The 18,407-nt window shown below is 39.6% G+C and overlaps 1 protein-coding gene across 2 annotated transcripts in view; it reads right to left on the bottom strand.

The window, feature by feature from the left end:
- The window catches only part of LOC134541171 (xanthine dehydrogenase-like), a 296,422-nt gene that overhangs the window by 39,858 nt on the left and 238,157 nt on the right, over nt 1-18,407 (bottom strand). For both annotated transcript variants that reach the window (XM_063384402.1, XM_063384401.1), the window contains exons 22-27: nt 16,548-16,725; nt 15,982-16,110; nt 10,954-11,081; nt 7,339-7,453; nt 7,000-7,254; nt 3,649-3,816 (exon numbers count right to left, since the gene is read on the bottom strand). In XM_063384402.1, the coding sequence (XP_063240472.1) occupies nt 3,649-3,816; nt 7,000-7,254; nt 7,339-7,453; nt 10,954-11,081; nt 15,982-16,110; nt 16,548-16,725 (973 nt within the window). The remainder of the gene's footprint in view (nt 1-3,648; nt 3,817-6,999; nt 7,255-7,338; nt 7,454-10,953; nt 11,082-15,981; nt 16,111-16,547; nt 16,726-18,407) is intronic.

Genomic DNA, 18,407 nt, shown 5'->3' on the forward strand with positions numbered 1-18,407 from the left:
CGAAAATATTGACGATGATTTTGGACCAAACATTTTATTAAATTGTCACTCTGCCGAACAACCTGACAATATTAGGTAAGTATTTATTATTTTTAACCAGGCCATATTGCAATGTGAACGTTTGCGATTCTTGTACCAGTTTAGAAAATGATTATTTCTAACTGAAGTTTAATTTTTTCTGGGACGTATAAAAAAAAAAGATGAATCATTGTTCGGTGAAAACAAAATATGTGGTGAAAGATTCATTCTTAGAATTTCAATTGGTATCCACTTCAGAACACAATATCAGCCACAGAAGTGAAGCAGCAAAAGAAACTCCTAAAATTAGGGAAAATAGCCATTCCAATGTAGAACGAATTCTAAACTTCTATGAGCAAAAAAAAAATCTTTATTCAGATATGAATGTTAAACTAAGCCTTGCTTATACTCTATTGTAATAAACTTCTATTTTTTTTTAATATGTTTGACTAACGTTTTTACACTGAGCTGAATGCCGTAAATTAATACGTAACACATACAACATTCCGTTTGATAAAAGACCAGCTAGTGAAGAAACCAAAATTGTTTTGATGATTTGTATAGAAAATCCAGCAATAGCAGTGGTGTATTTAGGGGTGTCGGTGAAGATATTTTTTTTTCAGACAAAAAAATTGCTCTCATGAAACATAAATGCAGCCATCTTTTGAAACTTTTCTGGCAGCCTAAATACGGCACCAAATAATGTACTAGATTAAAAAATAATTTCAGCTATCCACTGCACTGACGCCTTGAGAACAACAGTCAGTGCACACTGAGTTCTTCCATACCACCCAAACTACTTGGATCGTATGTGAAATCAGGTGGACTTTAACATGCCTGGCCACTGACTAGAGGTGTCTAGCTAGCATCTTGATGTACCTGGTTAATCGACTGAAATGATTTCCTGCCTTGAAAACTCAGGTCAGGACATGTAATGGTTTCGCTTCGCCTTCTAAAAATACTGGAGAAAACGAGAAATGCTTGTAATTTGCTTGTCTTTGTCCTTTTAGAAATAACATTATTATTTTAATTTTAATTTTTTATTTCTTGTACCTGTCACCTTAAAGGTAATTTTAATTAATTTAACTTTTTGGCATGCGTAAAGAATCTAACCGACGACATACATAGACCGAATCAATTAGTATATTAATGAGTAATATATTTTTTTATGTTTTGGAGTTTTGTCCTGTATTTCTATGTCTAATATTACGGACTTTCAATGGTGGTCAATTTGTCATCATTGGTTTACTGGAGGCTTTTAGATTAGGACATGAAGTCAATGTTGAGGTTTTAACACCATGTTTTTTAATAAAAGATTTTTACTTAAAATTGCACTTATTTCATCGTCCGGGGATGGAACGAAAAACTATTTCCGGTCAAATCAATAATTTTAAAAAGCATTTTTTTTATGATATTTGAAATTTTCTCCTAATGTTAGGTCAAAAATTGCAGATTTTTAAGATGGTGGAAAAATTTTAAAATGGTGGGTGCACTGGAAATCCACCATTACTGCATTCTAGCATGTAAATATTTAACTAATTTGGTGGCAGTGAACTCTAGCGGATGAAAACAGTACATAATATCCAAGATGGCCGCCTCCAGCACACAAATCAAGATAGCCACCATGAATCACATTGGCATTTGTGTTGGCATGTCAGTCTGCTGGTGGTTTTCGTGTAGGAAGGATATATATTGCCATTTTAATTCGGATGACCTCACCGGGTTCTAAGCGAGGACATCATGACAAATGTACTTTCTTTATTAAAATTTTATTATATCATTTTGTTATAACTATTAAAATTTTCTCTATTTTCTAGTTAAAAAATTACTTAATTTTAAAATGGTGGCCGTAAGGTTAAGTGTCGCGGTGATGAAATAATTTCAAAATGGCAGTATCTTGTATTTTTATTAAAATTTAATTAATATATTTCTTTAATTTTTATATTTTTTCCCGATATTCTAACTTAAAGTTCACAGATTTTCACTATGGCGGCCGTAACGAAAATCGCAAAGATTTTAGAATCTAAGATGGCAACCGTAACGAAAATTGCAACGATCATGTCGTAATTCACAATTGCAGAATATTTTAGAAACCAGTTAGGTGGAAAAACAAAATGGCCGATCGAAGATGGCCACCGAGGACAATGTTAATGGTCAACATGAAAGGTCATCTTAGATGGCCTCCATGACGTCACAATCCAAGATGGTGGTGATAATCCCAATACACACTTCAACTTCTGTGCCTGGAGGAACTACTGTATACTAATTTTACAAAATTTTAAATATTAATACTGTTCTTTCGGAAAAATTAAATGAAAAGGGCAATTATAGGAAGGCCTTTGTGGCCCAGATAAAACGTTTTCATCCCCAGTTACAAATATAATTATAAAGCTTAGATTTTTGTTCGGTTTCTTTCGTGTTTCTGTTGTTGCTTGTTTTACTGCAGCTTATCCATTTTTACGCCTGTACTTCCTGAAGTTTGACCCTTACTCAATGCATGGTTCACATTAATGATGTGATCATTCTCAGTAAAAAGAGCTAGCTCCATGTAAAATATCTTAGAACAGACTGAGAATTCTGGCCACTTGGTGTCAAATTCCTTTGATGTAAGGTATGAAGGCTTTCTCAGGAAGGCGTTCGTTCTTTTCTTCTTGGGGTGATTTCATGTCTTTCCTAATTTCTGTTTTTAAGTAACAAATTTTTTGAAGAGTAGTTGTTAGGTGTTTCATCTCTATCCTACGTTTGTCTTCTTTGCAAGTGGCTCTAGCTCTGTTGGCCAAAGTGGAATGAACTGGTGGTGGTGGTGTGAACTCGTGGCGAGTTCTGGCTACAACCAAAAAGCCAAGAAAATCGAGACAATGGATGGAAAATCCTGCGGTCTTTATTAAAACCCTATATTGTCTATGATGTGTCCATCTAGCCAAATCTTCATGGCTGCAGCCACCTAGTCGAAGAAAAATTTCTCTTTGTTGAAATGTTAACCACAGGCATGTAGCCATAAGACAAGAAGGAAGAGTTCCGGTTAATGGAAGAGTGACACGGGAGTGTTTGGCTGGCAGATACCTGGTCTGGGTTGACGTTGGCTGCGGCTAGCTGGATCCTCACGACCATCGTGGATGAGTTAAATAAGAACCACGCCTTTATGTTTCACTAATGGCAAGTGGCAGGCAAAATAGTGACAAAAAGGAAGAGAAAGGAAGAGTGTTAGTTATGGAAGATTGACACGGGGACTAGCAGCTGGTAAATACCTAGCATGTAATGTGGTTGTCTTCGGCCATTTGGTTCCTTCTGGCAGTAGCGAGTGAGTCGAAGTTAAAAAAAAAAAACACCTTTATGTTGGACTATTGACACAAGTCAAGCAAGAATGTGACAAGAGAAAAGAGAAGAGTAGAGTCCCAACTTGGGAAGAATGGAAGTTGGGAGGTACTACCTTGTGTGTGACGTGGCAGTTGGCAGTTGGGAGATGCTACCTTGCCTGTGACGTGGCCGGTGGCAGTTGGGAGATGCTACCTTGTCTGTGACGTGGCCGGTGGCAGTTGGGAGATGCTACCTTGCCTGTGACGTGGCCGGTGGCAGTTGGGAGATGCTACCTTGCCTGTGACGTGGCAGGTGGTGGTTGGGAGATGTTACCTTGTCTGTGATGTGGTCGGCGGCGGCCAGGCGGATCCTCTCGGCCGTGGCAGGAGAGTCGAGGCGGAACCACGCCTCCTTGCCGGCATCCACTCGCGCCGCTGATATCGCCTCCTTGATCGCGAAGAAGACGGATGATGCTAAGAATAGAGGTGGCTCACCCACGGCCTGCAACAGTGAATCTCTGCTTCTTAGATTCACTTGTGAGTTGTGAGTACTCCAGCCATTTTTGCGTGTCTCTAGACATGAGCTTTGTTACTTAAATTTTAAGTATCTAATTCATGTATTATTCCTGAAAAATACAAATCAATTTTATTCATTAGTTTGTAGGAAAAGAAACAGATTACAATTTTACACATTAATAATGCTGGTAGTATAGTTTGGTTCCTTCTGCCACAGGATTCAGGGTGAGGTGTGAGGTGCTAGTCCGCCATCTTGCATTGTGAAGTCACGGCGGCCATCTTTAATAACCTTTACCTTGAACTTTGACCTTGACATTTGACCCTCAAAATTAGCAAAAATTAGCCAAAATTAGCCAAAATTTCCAAATTTTTTTTTTGGGATAAACATTTCACCAAAAATTCTCAAACAAATTCCACAATTAAAAAATTAGGATTTCGAAAACCTCAAAAAAATTTTGCGGTAGAAAGAACCCAAATTCCTAAAAATGTCTTAAACATCCATGTCTAAAGCTTCCGATAAGCCACTTATAGGAATAAGGATACCATGACCGTAATTTTAAATTATGACAACAACATTGCAATTTCCGTTAAGCCGCCATCTTGAAAATCTGTAATTTTTATGTTAGAAAATCGTGAAAATTTTTAAATATCATTAAAACAATTAATCAATCAAATTAAATAATAAAAATTTAATGAAAATTTTTTAAAAATTTAAATGTACACTTATGCCATGGAGCTCCGAGTCCTCGGTTCGAACCCGACAAGGTAAAAATAAAAATAAAAATACGTCAGGTTCCTCCACGTAAGCCACTAGCAGACTGACCTTCCACCACTTATTTCAAGGTGCTTATATACAGGATGTATCAAAATTCATGTTAAAATGCTTGAGATTAGAAGGCTCTTATTATTTGCAACCATTTTTGCCAGTAAACATGTTGCCGGAAACGCGTAGTTAAGCCTCTGTAGCCCCAGAAAGAGTCAGCATAGGCAACCCGTTGTAGAATGCTATGTTGTGGATGTACGGGCGTTCGAGTAGAGAAATAACATTTTTAATCGTGGCAAATATTTTAACTTCACTCTGAAATCAATCACAGTTTCGGCTTGGTTTCACAACATTGAAATTGTTGCATACGTTTTAACAATGTGACAGCCTAAAGCAACGGCTCAAAAATACGCCCACCTTGAGCGACACAGAGGTAGCAACAGCGAATCATGTTTTCACGGATACGCTGGAGCAAGTGTGGAGTTGACCTTATGATTTCGAACGCTTCAATGATTCGCTGTGTAAGCTCTTCTACCGTTTCTACTGGTGTAGTATAGATAATCCCTTTTAGGTAACCACACAGAAAGAAATCTAACGGGGTTAGGTCCGGGGACCTTGGCGGCCATGCGACAAGGCCCGCTCGTCCAATCCATCGGTTTGTAAATGTTTGGTTTAAATACTCTCGCACTTGCAGGGAAAAATGAGGTGGTCGCCCGTCACGTTGGTACCACATCACACGTTGGACATGCAATTGAACTTCTTCAAGAAGACCTGGTAGTTCGTTTTGAAGGAAGTAGAGGTATCCGGCGCTGGCAAGTATTGCGGAAGAAAAAAATGGCCCGATGAATACGCCGTCAACAAAACCGGCCCACACATTAACTGAAAACCATTCCTGGCGAGCTGTAACACAGGTTGCATGCGGATTGACATCATTCCCAACATGACTTTTGTGCGAATTGAGAATAGCGTCTTGAGTGAACTTGGCTTCATCGCTGAATAAAACCTCTAACTCGGGGTTCCTCAATACTCTTTGTATGTACCAACGAGAAAATGTCATGCGAAGAGGATAGTCCGCCGGACCCATATGTTGCACTTTTTGAAGGTGGTAAGGGTACAAGAGTTGCTCATGAAGAACTCGCCAAACAGCCATTTTGTCAGCGTCTATATCGGAACCTTCTGCCCTTATGCTTGTATCCGGACTCTCCTCAAACCTTTGAAGTAAATCTTCTTCAAAACTGGGAGTACGAACCCTTCGTGGAGCACCAGCATTTGGTCTTGTGATGGCACATGTACCAGTATCACGCATTCGTTGAGTAAGTCTTGCAAACATAGTATGAGCTGGAATCCTACGACCCGGATATCGTTCTTCGTACAGACGAGCGGCACGTCCATTTTTTCTAGCTTCCCCGTAAACAAGCAGCATGTCTGTGTACTCACTAAACGTTTACTCCATTGAGCTCCACTAAAACGTCACCCTTTTCAGAACCACAGCGAAAAAAATGACACCACGAGTTTGCTTGTACTACAGAACAGTCAACGACAGACCACCAGTGATATCAAAACACACTGCGATGTCACGTTGCGCAGTGCTATGGCACGGCACGAAAGGAATAAAAGAGGTCAGGGCGCCACCAATGGAAGTAAAAAGGGGCCGGGGTCAGCATTCGACATCGTACAGTCCTCTCGAGCGCTGCCCGGCGTCATAAACACGTAATTCACCACAGCATCGTCTGTCTCGCACAAAGCCCAACAGGTTGCCTGCGCTGTTTTTTTTTTCTGGGGCTACAGGGGCTTAACTACGCGTTTCCGGCAACATGTTTATTGGCAAAAATGGTTGCAAATAATAAGAGCTTTCTACCCTCAAGCATTGTAACATGAATTTTGATTCACCCTGTATATCATCAGCGGGTATGACGTCATGTCCGACATCTTGGAAATCTTTATTTATTATCCGATTTTAATGAAAAAGTTTTAAAATTTATAAAATAAATAAGTTATCAAAATTTAATTTAAAATCTTTAAAAAAACGTTGCATGTTTCGTTACGACCACCATTTTGAAAATCCATAATTTCAATGCTATAAATTCCGAAAAAATTACAAAATGAATTTTAAATACTGCCTACTTCAAATGTTTATTTATTTAAACGATTTGAGTCCTTGGTTCGATTACCAGCGAGAGTAAACCAGTAATTAATATATGTATTTTAAAAATTCTCAATAAAAAGTAATAAAAACATCTTATGGCACACCCGACATTTTGAAATTATGTCACCACTGAATCATTATCGTTACGGACGCCGGCTTGGAAATCTTTATTTATTATCCGATATTAATGAAAACATTTTAAAATTTATAAAAAAATTAAATAGCTCGTGTATGTTAGTGAACCAATGAGCGAAGCTTACCTTGGAGGAGTACACGGCTCGAGGGTTGGACGCGCCCTTGAGCAGCGACACGTTGAACTCGGCAGGGATGTCGGCGAAGCCAGGGATCTTGTAGAAGCCAGGGCCTCTGGTGAAGACGGCTCCCGAGGGAGTGTGCAGCGTCTCCTCGAGTGTAAAGAGACCGTAGCCTTGGACGAAGCCTCCTTCCACTTGGCCGATGTCTATCGCCGGGTTCAGGCTCTCGCCCAGGTCCATCACGATGTCCGTGCGCCGAACCTTCCACACCACAACACCCGAGTCAGACCGCTGTCTCCCTGCGGCGTGCACATCAACTGCACTCGCCTCTGAGACTGCACCCACCTGGTGGTCGCCCGTCAGACAGTCGATCTCCACCTCCGAGCACGCCGCGCCGTACGTGAAGTACGAAAATGGATTTCCCTGGTTTTTCTCCAGGTTGTATCCAATATTAGGTGTCCTGTAAACACAGGTTAAGCATTTCCATATCGTAAAAACATTACAACTATATTATAAACAAAGCTAAGCTGCAATAGATTATATAATCCTAAACTCCATCTTAATTTTCATAAGGAATAACTTCCGGAAATATTTCAGGCGAGTTTCAGAAAAATATAAAATTAACCTAAGGTAACATATCTGAAACATAAAATAAGGTAAAGGATTCATAAATAGAACAGAGCTGGGTAACAACAAAGCAATTTTTTAATTGGTTATTTTATATCATTTTCATTTAAAAAGTTAAAAAATATGACAATGTGTTTTAAAAATTAATAGACATTAATCTAGTTCACAACAAAGCAAACATTTACAAATACTTATTATTATTTAATCAGTTAAATATTAATTAAAAAATAAACAAAATAATGTAAGTGGTCGTATCACATTATAAATGATTTCTTTTTTTCGTTATTAAACATTAAAATTCAATACAAAATATTGTTGTAAACATTTTGCATGGGTAAAAATCTGAGCTCTTGGTATACGGCATTTGGTAGGAATAATTTTTTAAGTATAAAGGAAGACGATTGGAATGTAAATGTGTCCCTAAGCACGGACCCGCATGATTCATTAAAATATGTTGAACTCACGAACATCAGGTTATGTATTAAGCATACTGATGTGCCAAACTAAACTATATAATCATAGAACTATCCTTTAATGCCTTATGTTATAATTTATAGCCATTAAATATAAATGAACACTTTTAAAATACCAAATACATTTATGGCAATCCTTGTTTAACATTGAAATGTAGAGATGGATCTACGTTTGTGATACTGCAAAGTCACAAGAAATTGTTAGTCTATATATATTTGATGCCATGAAATTAACAGGAAATTTTATTGTTAAATCTGTTATGTTGAATCAGCTTAAAAATTTTAACTGTTTTTTTGTAGAAAGTATTAAAGACTGATTTCTATAGTTTTAGCAAAAACAAATATACATACATATACATAGTATTATAAAATGAGTTTTAAAAAGTTTCTGGTTAATTTGATTTTTATAAATCTTTTGGACGGAAACTACAAGTTTTAAAAGTCTATAAAAGATAGCGCAGGTTATGTAATGCTTTATAAAACCAACATAATGTTAAACGTGTTTGACGCCACGTTTGTTCCAACACAATTTTCCTGGCTAGTAAGTTATATGGTATTTTTAAGGTTGCGAACATATCTTGTCATGACATGTGTATTTCAGATTACAGAATGTATTCCAGGCTATTTTCACTACCATAAACTTTTCTTTGGCACACCAATACGCTTAGCCCAACCCCCGATATGGTTGCAAGTTGCCACTTGTGGGTCCGCCATCTTGATGACTTCGACTCCTGGCTATAGCAGTTTCTGCATGCACCCGTATCGGACATTCAACTAGTTGAATTTCTATTGCGTAGTGCACGCTTATTTCATTGTATTAATTTATTTTCCTTAAAATGAATATTTTTGGTGTATTTATCAAGCTTGGTATTATTTTTAAGAATTCTACGTTAAATTTTGGGTCCGAGTTTTATCAGTAATAACATAACCAACATTTGCAATCTTAGTGTTAAGTATAATAAAATATTTATATAATAATAACAATGTATTTAAAATAAATAATTGATTATTTTTATACATATAATGAAATTGATATAATTATATATTTTTTAATTAGTTATATTTTGAAGGGGATTCATACAAAATATATGTCATATGTCGCAACTAAACACTAAACAACAGCCATCACATCGTCTAAGGTCCCTTTCAGACAAGACGGTTTGGTTGATTCAACTAGGCGACTGGTGTACTCAACTAGGCGACTGGTGGACTCAACTAGGCGACTGGTGGACTTAACTGAGCTACTGGTGGACTCAACTAGGCGACTGGTGTACTCAACTAGGTGACAGGTGGACTCAACTAGGCGACTGGTGTACTCAACTGGGTGACTGGTGGACGCAACTAGGCGACTGGTGTACTCAACTGGGTGACTGGTGGACTCAACTTGGTGACTGGTGTACTCAACTGGGCGACTGGTTGACTCATCTAGGCGACTGGTGGACTCAACTAGGCGACTGGTGTACTCAACTAGGTGACAGGTGGACTCAACTAGGCGACTGGTGTACTCAACTGGGTGACTGGTGGACGCAACTAGGCGACTGGTGTACTCAACTGGGTGATTGGTGGACTCAACTAGGCGACTGGTGTACTCAACTGGGCGACTGGTTGACTCATCTAGGCGACTGGTGGACTCAACTAGGCGACTGGTGGACTCAACTGGGCGACTGGTTGACTCAACTAGGCGACTGGTGTACTCAACTTGGCGACTGGTTGACTCATCTAGGCGACTGGTGGACTCAACTGGGCGACTGGTTGACTCATCTAGGCGACTGGTGGACGCAACTAGGCGACTGGTGTACTCAACTGGGTGACTGGTGGACTCAACTAGGCGACTGGTGTACTCAACTGGGCGACTGGTTGACTCATTTAGGCGACTGGTGGACTCAACTAGGCGACTGGTGTACTCAACTGGGCGACTGGTTGACTCATCTAGGCGACTGGTGGACTCAACTAGGCGACTGGTGGACTCAACTGGGCGACTGGTTGACTTATCTAGGCGACTGGTGGACGCAACTAGGCGACTGGTGTACTTAACTGGGTGACTGGTGGACTCAACTAGGTGACTGGTGTACTCAACTGCGTGACTGGTTGACTCATCTAGGCGACTGGTGGACTCAACTGGGTGACTGGTGGACTCAACTAGGTGACTGGTGTACTCAACTGGGCGACTGGTTGACTCAACTAGGCGACTGGTGTACTCAACTAGGCGACTGGTGTACTCAACTGGGCGACTGGTTGACTCATATAGGCGACTGGTGGACTCAACTGGGTGACTGGTGTACTCAACTGGGCGACTGGTTGACTCAACTAGGCGACTGGTGTACTCAACTGGGCGACTGGTTGACTCAACTAGGCGACTGGTGGACTCAACTAGGCGACTGGTGTACTCAACTGGGCGACTGGTTGACTCAACTAGGCGACTGGTGTACTCAACTAGGCGACTGGTGTACTCAACTGGGCGACTGGTTGACTCAACTAGGCGACTGGTGGACTCAACTAGGCGACTGGTGTGAGGTAAAATGCCAAGAGGATTCTGCTAGTTGGGAAGAGAATGTGAGCGACACAGGTGCCTATTGGCCACCCGCCAGAGCAAGAATTGACTGCGTGTGAATGGGTTCTCTACATCGCTACAATGTTTGACACCCGTCCGTTCATTTAGTGGAATCAACTAGTCGCCTCGTCTGATACGGTATAATGATCCCATTGTCACCCCTGCACATGTTATGAGCCCGGCATACATTGTTAATCCTCACTGGATTTCCTGGAACATGTGTGAATATGATAATATAATTCTAATAACATAAATAAATACGATATGTTTACATTCACTCAACATACGTAACACATGCAGTGAGCTCACCTGTAAAATCCTGTCGCGGACAGACTCACTCTGTCGAAGTAAGCTTCTTTAACCCAGTCTTCCCACTTGCCTTTGGGGTTTGCTTTTTGGTAAGGCTTAAGGCGGTTTACGATGGTTTGACAAGCATTCTGCAAACACAAACAGAATAAAACTGATTTTTAAATGTTTTGGTTTTGACGCCTCTTTAATCGTGTGGAAATTAGAGACAAAAACAATTGAAACATCTCAGGTGCAATGAGAAAGGAGTCGGTAACTGCCTACTGAAAGCAGTCATCCAAGAGTAATTTCGGGAAATCATAGAAAACAGCAATCGGGATGACCATACCAGTATACAAATCTAGGTCCTCTAGAATGTGAAATGTTTTACCACTGAGCCACCTCGTTTAACGTTGTTGATTAATTTACAGCAAGAAATGATATGCTGTTTGTTTATACGAATGTGTTTTTACACGCTAGCAGGCGATATTCGCAAGTCTGCTATGACGTCTATCAAACTTTGAGCAAGCAGACTCCGAAAGTCAAAATATAAAATTTTTCCAGAATTCACTTCGATGATATACTTGCTCGTACTTGTCATGAGCACTGTCCAAACGGCAAATGAATGTAGATATGCAAGTAAACTAGTCCGCGTGCTCTTCGTTTACTTTAGGATGAAGAACGTCTTTATTTTGAAAGTATTTTTTTTTTTCAGTTATTGTTGATTAAAAACCTAGAAAATAAAAATATATAGAATAAATTTCCATTTTCAACTGACATTAATTCAATTCATGAAAATTAATTAAATATTTTAAAAGCATGGGATGAATTTTCAACAAATGTGTGTAAATAAACCGACCTACCTAAGAAACAAAAGTAGAAACTTAAGCAGATTGTCACTAATGCACGTGTCTTAATGGAGTGAAAAAAGGTACACTTATCTAAAAAATATTTACTGCAATCCAAAATATTTATGAAAGGTAGTAGTTTAGAAAAGTATTTCCTGGCCCATGCTTCAGGCTGTAGTGCTTGATGCCGACCACCATCTATGATTGTGACGTCATGGCGGCCATCTGGGATAACCTGTACCATTAAAATTTCCATAAATTACTCAAAATTTGCCGAAATTCCTAAATATTTTTATATTTTGAAGGAAACATTCACGTTTTGAGAGAAAATTTCCCGTTTTAATTCTCAAAAATTCCAATGGATGAAAATTCCTCAAAGTGGCTTAAATTTCCCATAGAAAAGACGCTCTAAGCCGCACCTTGACCGATAGGATGCCGTGACCACTATCTTGAATTATTACACAACTGTTGTAATTATCGTATCGGCCAATATCATGAAAATCCGTATTTTCCATGCTATAAAATCGGGAAAAAACTTTAAAAAACTTAAAAAAAATTATAAAGGCTACAATATTTTTATTAATAATTATTTAAAGAACACCGGTGCACATTTCGTTACGGTCACCATATCGGATACTATGAATGTCGCATGTTTCTTTACTCCTGCCATTTTGGATGTGTATGACGTCATCATTGCACAGTTAGTTACGACTGGGATTTTGATTTATGACGAAACTATTACAAATTTCGTTACATCCGCCATCTTGAAAATCAGTAGGTTGTATTCAAAATATTCGGAAATGTTTTTAAAAATAAAAAAAATAATCAAATGTTACTAAGGTATCATTTAAAAACGCACTTACGTCATCGAGTCCTTGGTTAGAACCCGGTGAGGCCAAAAAATATAAAAAAGTGGCCTCAGATCCTTCCCCCACGTATCCTATTAGATTTGCTCTAATGCTTCGTTATTACCCGTGCCAGCACTTTACCGGCTCCATAAACACTCAGACAAAGTATATGCTTAACACTCATGGATAAACAATTACGAAACCCAAAATCTTTACATAACCAAATCCCATACCAAATTTTTAACATGCAGATGCCATACTCAGACAAAAAAAGATATTAGCAAAAACTGCCTTCAGAATTATTGTTAAAAAAAAAAAAATTGGTTGTCTGTAAAGTTGGTTTACGGACGATAGTTTAACGTGACGTCATAACAAAACATTGATGAAATGATTGATCCAGAAGAAAAGGAAATATCATATTCGGCCTGAGACTGAGCCGTAATAGGTTTTTGCAACCAAACCATTTAGGCATTTAAAATATTATATTATTTGAGGAAGATATTATTTTTAATTGTTCTATCTTTTGTATGATAAAATCTATCTCTGCATACCTTTATGAATAAAATTGAATAATTTTTATTGAATTATCACTATTTTGTATGGATACAAAGAAGGAGTGAAATGAAATGTACAATTTAGTTAACAAATTTACATTAATTTTCATTCATTAATTCAAATATATTTATTAGTTTTGAAATGTTGCGTGCGCCGTATTTATTTTTACAAGTACAAAACAATATTTCGCAGCTGCTGGGAATCTAACCGACAACCCTTGGATTGAAATTAGCGATGTTATCCGTATGGCCAAGAGACCATACTTGAAGAATAATAGTTTCAGATGTTATATACATATTTATAAAAATTTTGTTCACGGTAGGGGAACAATATTATTTCGTTTTTACAACACGATTTTATAACAAATACGCATCCCAAATACACCTAACTTATTTATAATGTGTTACAATATTTTTTGAAACATCGTGCAAAAGATCCCGGGTGTAATTTGAATTATTATGTGTAACTGTAAAACACCATTGTTGGTTCAAAACGTATTTGAATATTCAACATTACTTTTAAATAACCGTACCGATTTTGCTGAAAATCGGTGGACGATCGTTAAATTACATAATATTAATAATTCAAACGACGAAAATATGATTGAAAAGTCAAATCAATGGTTGTTCCAATCAAGTGGAAGAGAGATGCCACGCATGCGTACAATGAGCAAACAGGACACATCTGTAGTGGGACATCCGTAGTGGGACACTTTTTCGTGCGTGCAGCCGGCGTTCATGGATTTATTAGACGTTGTCACGTCAAAAAAAAAAGAGACAAAATGCGCATTACAGAAAAGACCTTCTATCTAATTTACTTGTCACCTGTAGTTTATTACATTAAGAAAAATGGCAAAGTGAATAAAAATTAATTACTTTCGTTAATGTCATAATTAATTTTAAATTACATACAGTATAGTCTGACACATGTATATGAATATATATATACACACACACGCAAGTGTCGTCAGGGTCCCCGCTGGTGAAGCTAGAACTTTCACCAAATTCTCTGCAGCCGTTGACAGCGCCACCATTGGGATCTCCGGGGATGTCGACTTTGATGACATCGGATACTCAAGAATACTCATATACCAGACGTATATGCATCCCAGTATAACTAGTCGATCTGCACTGAACCACAACCAGAGATGGACTGAGGGACCGGTTGCCTAGGACTCGCTTAAATGACATGGGCCAGCTGGAATAATATACGAGTTAATTATCATTAAATTATTTAAAAAAATATTTTTTTTTTAGAAATTCCAGAAACAGATAATCTCCTATTTTAAATTCAAACAACTAATTGCACAGTTTAATTACACGATGCATTTAAGATTAATAGACGACTAAGAGTGTCTTAACAATGGAAAATTCAGAAACCAAACATATTTTAGACTAGTCAAATAAAAATCTGATATGACGCAGCTACTGTTACCCTCAAACTGACTTCAAATGACAACGCATGACTACAATATTTGATCTGATTCCAAGCCAGTATGTGTACAACTCATCAACAGTTCAGGAGACCTAGATTGTTGATGTAGCTACAGCCAAGACATGATCCATAGCCAGCATCTTCGAAACCCGCAATTCTCAATGTATATCCTTGCTATGCCTTACGACAAAAGTCTTTTAAACGAGAGACCTACTCTATGTGTTAACAAGAGATTTTTATGTATGTCATAGCACACATAGATAAATAATTTTGTAAATAATCCAAAATATCATCAGGTCACTAACATTTGATTTATGCACGTACAATAGGCCACCAACATATCCATCAACTCAAGTCCATTCTAATTCAGCTCCGAACTTACATTCATCAGTCTACTTGGCTTCACTCAGCACACAGACCACTAATATAAGTCAACTAACAACATGTTTTCTTTACAGTTGGACATTCATCTGCATACTGACTGCTAGTTGGACGGGCCTGGCAGTAGATATATTTAGCAATGTTTACATTTATATAGGACCAGAAGTCTATGCTACATTGAACCTTCAGAACCCAGCTACACATACACCATGCTGGATGAAAGTAATTCAAATCTCATTTTTCATTAACGACTCTCATTTTTGGGATAAAAATAACGGATTTCAAAGATGGCGGCAGTAATAAAAATTGTTACAGTTACATCATAAATCAAAATGGGAGACGTAACTAAATGTGCAACGATGACGTCATACACATCCATGATAGCGGAAGAAACATGCGACATTTCTAGAATCCGATATGGTGACCGTAACAAACTTTATTAAAATTTAATGAAATAATTTTTTATGAATTTTAAAGTTTTTTCCTATTTTCTAGCAAAAAATTACGCATTTTCATGATGGCAGCTGTAACGATAACTGCAACAGTTACCTTCTTATTCAAGACGGCTGTCATGGCATCCTAATTATCAAGCTGCGGCTTATAGCGGCTTGTCCATGGTGAATTTAAGAAAATTTGGGGAATTTTCAAGCCTTTGGCATTTCTGAAGAACTAAAACGGGAGATTTTTCTCTCAAAACGGGATACTTCCCCTCGAAATAGGAAAATTTATTTTTAGGAATATTACAAAATTTTGAATAGCATTTGGCAAATTTTAAATGTCAAGTTATCCAAGATGACCGCTGAAAATTCACCATTCAAGATGGCGGTCAGCACCAAGCACCGCAGTCTGAAGCCTGGGCCAGGAAATGTTAACAACCATTTAAGCCAGCTAATAGCATTTAAAGAGTTCATGAGTTATAACCATGCGACCAGCTATAGGATGCCACAAGGGCACAAGAAGGTCACACGACATAAATGCGAACTTACTAGGACTGCCATTCCGTTCAAGTCAGACGACGCACTCGCTGCCGTCGGTGACGTGTTGGGAACCTTGTCCGTCGCGGTCTCCGAGATGTGGATGTAGTCGTGGGGGATCCCCAGCACCCTGCTTGCCACCTGTGCTCACAAACACCAGACATGAGCTACTGCCATGTGGTCGTGGGGGTTCCCCAACACCCTGCTTGCTACCTGTGCTCACAAGCACCAGACATGAGCTACTGCCGTGTGGTCGTGGGAAATCCCCAGCACCCTGCTTGCCACCTGTGCTCACAAACACCAGACATGAGCTACTGCCATGTGGTCGTGGGGGTTCCCCAGCACTCTGCTTGCTACCTGGGCTCACAAGCACCAGACATGAGCTACTGCCGTGTGGTCGTGGGAAATCCCCAGCACCCTGTTTGCTACCTGTGCTCACAAACACCAGACATGAGCTACTGCCATGTGGTCGTGGGGGATCCCCAACACCCTGCTTGCTACATGTGCTCACAAGCACCAGACATGAGCTACTGCCACAGCCGAGCATGTCGAGGTGCTTGAGGCTGTGGTAGACGCACCTGGATCATCTTGGTGTGCAGGCCTTGTCCCATCTCTGTGCCGCCGTGCGTCAGAAGCACGGAGCCGTCCTCGTACACCAGCACCAGGGCCCCGGCTTGGTTCATGAACTGCGTGGAGAAGGAGATCCCGAACATCGTCGGCACCATGCTTATCCCTCTCTTTTTCCAGCGGTTCTTCCTGAAGTCAGAGAGTAATACATCTGTAGTGAATAACTCTGTTAGTTTAGTGAATAACCTGAAACCCAGGGTGTGCGCAGTGGAGGAAAACAAGAACCACTTTTCTCGCCGGTTGCTTTCGGATTTTTTCCATTTGTTGCTGAAAAAAATAGATTTGATGGGTAGGGGAAAGTAAATTTTACCCAATTGCCCCCTTCTTTCCACAAATGCATGTCCCTGCCTGACATCAATATGTACCTACCGTTATTATCAGAATTCCCAGCTAGGCATGTTCTAAATGTGAACAGTAGTTTGTTAAATATAGACGCATTGTATAATTAATTATTCCTGTTAAGGTTTCCTTTAGGAATTTTGGCTGTTACGTAGGTTTAGTTTAAAAAAATGTTAGTAGTACAGTAATCGAATAGTTATTTTAATAATAATCGGGGAACAAAAAACTTCCTCGATTAAATAGTTCCTTGTATCATAGCGTAGGTACCAATTAGACTTACTGTTCTTACCGTTCGATGTTTATATATACAACATATTACAGGAGGAACAGTTCAAACATAAATACGCCAACGCCCATTTGACGAATCGTTAAATTTTTTAAATGTTTATTGGATGATGAAAAATAAGGTGCTACTTCATAATCAGCTTTCTAACCGCGTACATAGTTCAGGGTAGCGTTGCTAGGGTTAAGGGTAAATGCATAATCGAGGACTTATTTGACAAACAAGCACAAGCACAAGTGCGAGAGCCGAGTCGAATCGACTGGTGGAGACACTGTTCACTGAAGCGTGACCCGTGACCCGTGAACCGGGTCATGTTAACCACAAGACTCCCGTCCATGCTAATGCACACGTCGGACCCGGTTCCGGGATCCAGTTCAATTAAAACGTGACCCGAGTCACTAAGAATCGTTGCCGAGACCATCAGCGAAACGCTCAGAAGAGATCCGGATCACTGAACGGTGATCCGTAATTACGAACCGGTTCTCAGGGCGTTTATTTTCTGGTGTATAAGTGGGCCCATCAGCGCCACAAAACAGAACAGTCACAGTAGCAATGTAGTCAACATTTGAGTCCACGACATGACTATGCGGGATAGTCACTGAATTGACCCGCCGCCATTCGCCTAAGACGTCACGCTGCTGGAGCAAGCAGCCACTTGTGCCACCAACTAGTACTTTTGGCACAATTTTAAATTTGAATTTTTAAAAAATAATGTCGCCAGTAATTTTATTTGCTTGTTGCGAGAACCAAAACTTGTTCATTCTTCTGTACACTCTAGTTTAATCTTTGTCAGACCTGCCTCCACAATTTTTCCCAGCCCTAGATCCGATATTTGCCGAGTCTTTGCGAGTCAGACTGTGTGTCCTTTTATTCCAGCCTTGGCGCACGAACGCCGCCTGTAATTCGCCTCCGATCCGTGACGAGAACTGCTATCTCCTGCAAGCTCTCAGGGCAGGCAACTTCTAAGACCTCGCCTGACGTGGGTTATTTTCACCAACGTACAACACGCCTCCGGGCTCAGAGTTTCGTTCTCACTGCCATCGCAGTTTTAACCCCACCTCCCTTCTCCAAGTTTTCCTGGGAACATTGGCCAGAACACTTAACAGCCACTTACCGCGGCCAGGGTCGGCCTGTCTCAAGGCCACGACTCCAGTCCCAAAAATATACTGCTCATACACCCTGGCGGGTG

The sequence above is a fragment of the Bacillus rossius genome, chromosome 18 (assembly GCF_032445375.1).
Source record: "Bacillus rossius redtenbacheri isolate Brsri chromosome 18, Brsri_v3, whole genome shotgun sequence".
Classification (NCBI taxonomy): domain Eukaryota; kingdom Metazoa; phylum Arthropoda; class Insecta; order Phasmatodea; family Bacillidae; genus Bacillus; species Bacillus rossius.